This window comes from Acyrthosiphon pisum, chromosome A1 (genome assembly GCF_005508785.2).
Source record: "Acyrthosiphon pisum isolate AL4f chromosome A1, pea_aphid_22Mar2018_4r6ur, whole genome shotgun sequence".
In the NCBI taxonomy this organism is placed as follows: domain Eukaryota; kingdom Metazoa; phylum Arthropoda; class Insecta; order Hemiptera; family Aphididae; genus Acyrthosiphon; species Acyrthosiphon pisum.
Window position 1 is genome coordinate 47,396,491 of NC_042494.1, and position 3,642 is coordinate 47,400,132.

The window sequence follows — 3,642 nt, forward strand, 5'->3', positions numbered from 1 at the left end:
TTTTTTTAACTGTTTTAAAAAATATGATCAACAAAATGGCTATCTCAGAAATTAAATTTATTTTCCTAAAAAAAAATGTTTGATAATTTTTGAATATTGAAAAAAAAAAATCGAATATTATGTTATTCAATTATATATTCCATACTTATTACTGTAAAAAAATTGCATTTAAATATATTGATTTTCCATGGAGATACTAAGGGTGATACGGGACTTCTGGGACATACTGTATATATAATATTTTAAAAAAAGTGTTTCTGTAATTACAAAATTATTATAGAAAAATGTATCTGTACAAACCAATATTATTATTCAATGAACTCAAATAAAATGTATTTATATTAAGTATTTATGTTTAACTAAATTCAAAATTGTGCTATTACACAAAATTTTCTTCTATAAGTAAATTACATTTTTACACTCAATTTATGCACACAGGCGGTGATTTTGATTTTATATTTTTAATGAGTTTTTAAATATTGAATTGAATAATATATAATATTAGCTTGATAGAAGTTTTAATAGATTCATAATTTATAGGGTGACAAAAAAATATTTGGACAACTCTGCATTTGTTTTTCAACTGATGTTGTACCATATGTACAAAGATGTTTACACAAAGTGTATGAACCAGCTAGTATAGCTGCTTTCATTGGAGTAACTACAACATCACTCCAGAAAGAGGTAATTTTTATTATAATATAATACAACTGTAGTTAATGTAATAATTTAGTTAAATATCTTGTTTAACTTAGAGTAAGCTTAAATGTGTAGTTAAATTACCTTAATCATTGAAAATTCAAGAAAATGAATCACCATCAAAACTACAATACCAAAATAGCATCGAAAAAACAGCTAGGATAAAATATCTAAAAGACATAATAGTGAATTTTCAAAACAGCTTAAGTATATTATTTTAAAATTATTATATGTGTTACAGTTAAAGTGTTGAATCAGTTAGTTTATGAAATAATTATGTAATTTATAAAATAACTAAAACTTGTAGATAATGCATATAATTTATATTTTAACTAGTTAGTTTATACATTCCCTGGCATCTTTTCGTTAATGTGTCAAATTGTATAAAATATCATGTACAATATCGTTATTTTATTATCGAATATAATAATAAATCAGATAAGACTGATATCCTTGTTGTCGGTGACCGCAATGTTCATGTACGTTTATCTGGTTATTATAAGATTATCGTTATTGGTACATGTATTATAATATTATTAAGATTGTCAATAACATTCGAAATTAATAATTTATATATCTTTTTTACAGAACCTAACATACATAGATTCAGAAATTATTAATGAACCTATCAAAGAATTATTGGATGAATTCGAAAATATTACTGTATTAAATAACATACCAACAGAGTAAATGGCTACATGTTATAGCTTTAATTACATCTACTATTCTTTTTGCTAATTTTAATAACTTATTTAGTATTTACTTTATATAATTTGTTTATTAAATTAAAGTAATTTATTCTATTTACATTACTTCTAGGTATTATATTTTTAATTAAATGTTAATAAGCTGATAGTTTTTATTATTATTATCATCATAGTTGTATTATTTGATTGTTATTTATGTGTATTTAAACTTATCTTTGAAGATTTTATTTAAGTTTATATAAACTTATCTGTAAAAATTGTATACAAATATTTTTTATATTAGCGTCATACCAAAACCAGGCAAAACTATTTCTTTTTCGGTTTTCCACTTGTGCCAATTGCCTTAGCCATGCAATTTCTAAAAATAAATTTTAACTCATAAGATCAATTTTTCCAACTTACAATAACTACTTACCATTTTTTTTTTTTTAATAAAAGCATCCCATTTCTTTCTTATAAACTTCTGTTTAGGCCAATCTTCAGTAAGAACCAAATATTTCTATACTTCTTTGATTTAAAAATATAAAATATAAATTTATTAAAAAGTAGAGAAGCCAATATCATGTAGGTTGTTGACAAGTGATGTTATACAGACGAAATAAGGATGGTCATGACTTGATCAATAATGAAATATTCACGAACAGTACCTCTATTAATAGAAAACGTTAATGTGCATTACTGTATAGTGTATGGGAATTATTTACACTATACAGTATAGGAGCGTTTTCATAACATACTGTTACATTTGAGATATAAACACACTAATGCAATTTTACTACACTTAAAAATATCTCTACCAGTAGGTAGTACACTTACTGGTACAATTAGTCTGCAATTTGCATTACATTTACATCTTTGGTATATAATTGTCTATTTGTCTATATTAAATTTATTAAAAACATTGGTATTCGTTTCCCTGAATACAATAAAACTTAGTTATTAATGTGTATTAAAATTTTTTCCCTTTGAAATTTGCGCCACATTTAAATATTAATTTTGGTAATTTGTGTTGCTTATGAGGGTGTGATTTACACCACATAAAACTATAATATAATCTGTGCAACAATTGTGTACCTACCTACAAACATTTTAATTTGTGTCACTTGGAAATAATTAATAATGATTTGGTTAAACCTATTAATATGTATTTAAAATTATTTATGAATCATGTTTATTTTAATAGGTATCAATGTATTAGAATATAGGTACATAACTTAAGTTAAAAATCTGTGAATTTAGGTATCACTATAGGAACAGTATAGGTGCCGAGTGGTCCACTTTAATGGATATGTTAAATTGGAATTCAATGATAAATCATTGCATACGAAAAACAATTCTGATTGAAGGCCCGTGTTATCATGTTATACCTATGCATAATAAAATATTTATGAGCTGTTTATAAAAAAAATGTTAGTACTGTATGTATAAATAAACCGTTTATTACAGATATTTTAAATTCAAATTTGGACAAAATTAAATATTTAAACAGAATAACAATTTTAATTATTTTTTTGTTATTTAAAAAATATTCGTGGCACTCGAAAGTATATTATTAATTATAGACACACAGGGAAATTCTAAAATGTAATGCTTTTGGCAAAAGTTTATTTAACCTATCGTATTATAGCCAGAAGGGGGCTTAGGAATTTTGAATGAGGGAGTAGGTTAAAAAAAAAGTGTCCGTGGTGGATGGGTACTCCTCTTAGAGCACCCCCGGTATTATTGTATTACCTACCTAGCAACAATAATCATAAAGACATAAAATGTACATAGGCTGACGGTGTGTCTTTGCTTAGAATCGTATTTTGTATGTCTAGGCACGTCGTACCTATTCAATATTTCAATGAATTATCATTGAATTCAAATATAACACATCCGCCATCCATGATCCATTACAGCTCCCACGCAGCAAATATTATCTATTAGATATTTAATGGATAACCCAATTATTCATACTATATCTACAATCTACTCCATGAGTAATATTATTTAGATATCCGTAAGATATCCATCCTATAGGGGAGACTGGCTTAATATGACATACCACTTTTTAATTTAAAAAAAAATTGAAGAAATAATGTTAGTTAACACATGAAACTTGAGCAGCATATATGTATTTATATTATACACATATTTCTGAAGTCTAATTGCACATTTAATACAAACAAATAATTTTAATTCACTTTTTTTTTAAATGTACCTACTATGTCATTTTACCCGGAGTGTCGGGTAAATG

General features: G+C 25.2%; 1 protein-coding gene across 1 annotated transcript in view; it reads left to right on the forward strand.

Moving 5' to 3' along the window:
• The window catches only part of LOC100165701 (conserved oligomeric Golgi complex subunit 8), a 5,146-nt gene extending 3,336 nt beyond the window's left edge, over nucleotides 1-1,810 (forward strand). Inside the window, exons 9-10 of the mRNA XM_008188074.3 lie at nucleotides 541-684; nucleotides 1,288-1,810. Coding sequence (XP_008186296.1) covers nucleotides 541-684; nucleotides 1,288-1,389 — 246 coding nt within the window. The 3' untranslated portion in view covers nucleotides 1,390-1,810. The remainder of the gene's footprint in view (nucleotides 1-540; nucleotides 685-1,287) is intronic.
• The last annotated feature ends 1,832 nt before the right edge of the window (nucleotides 1,811-3,642 follow it).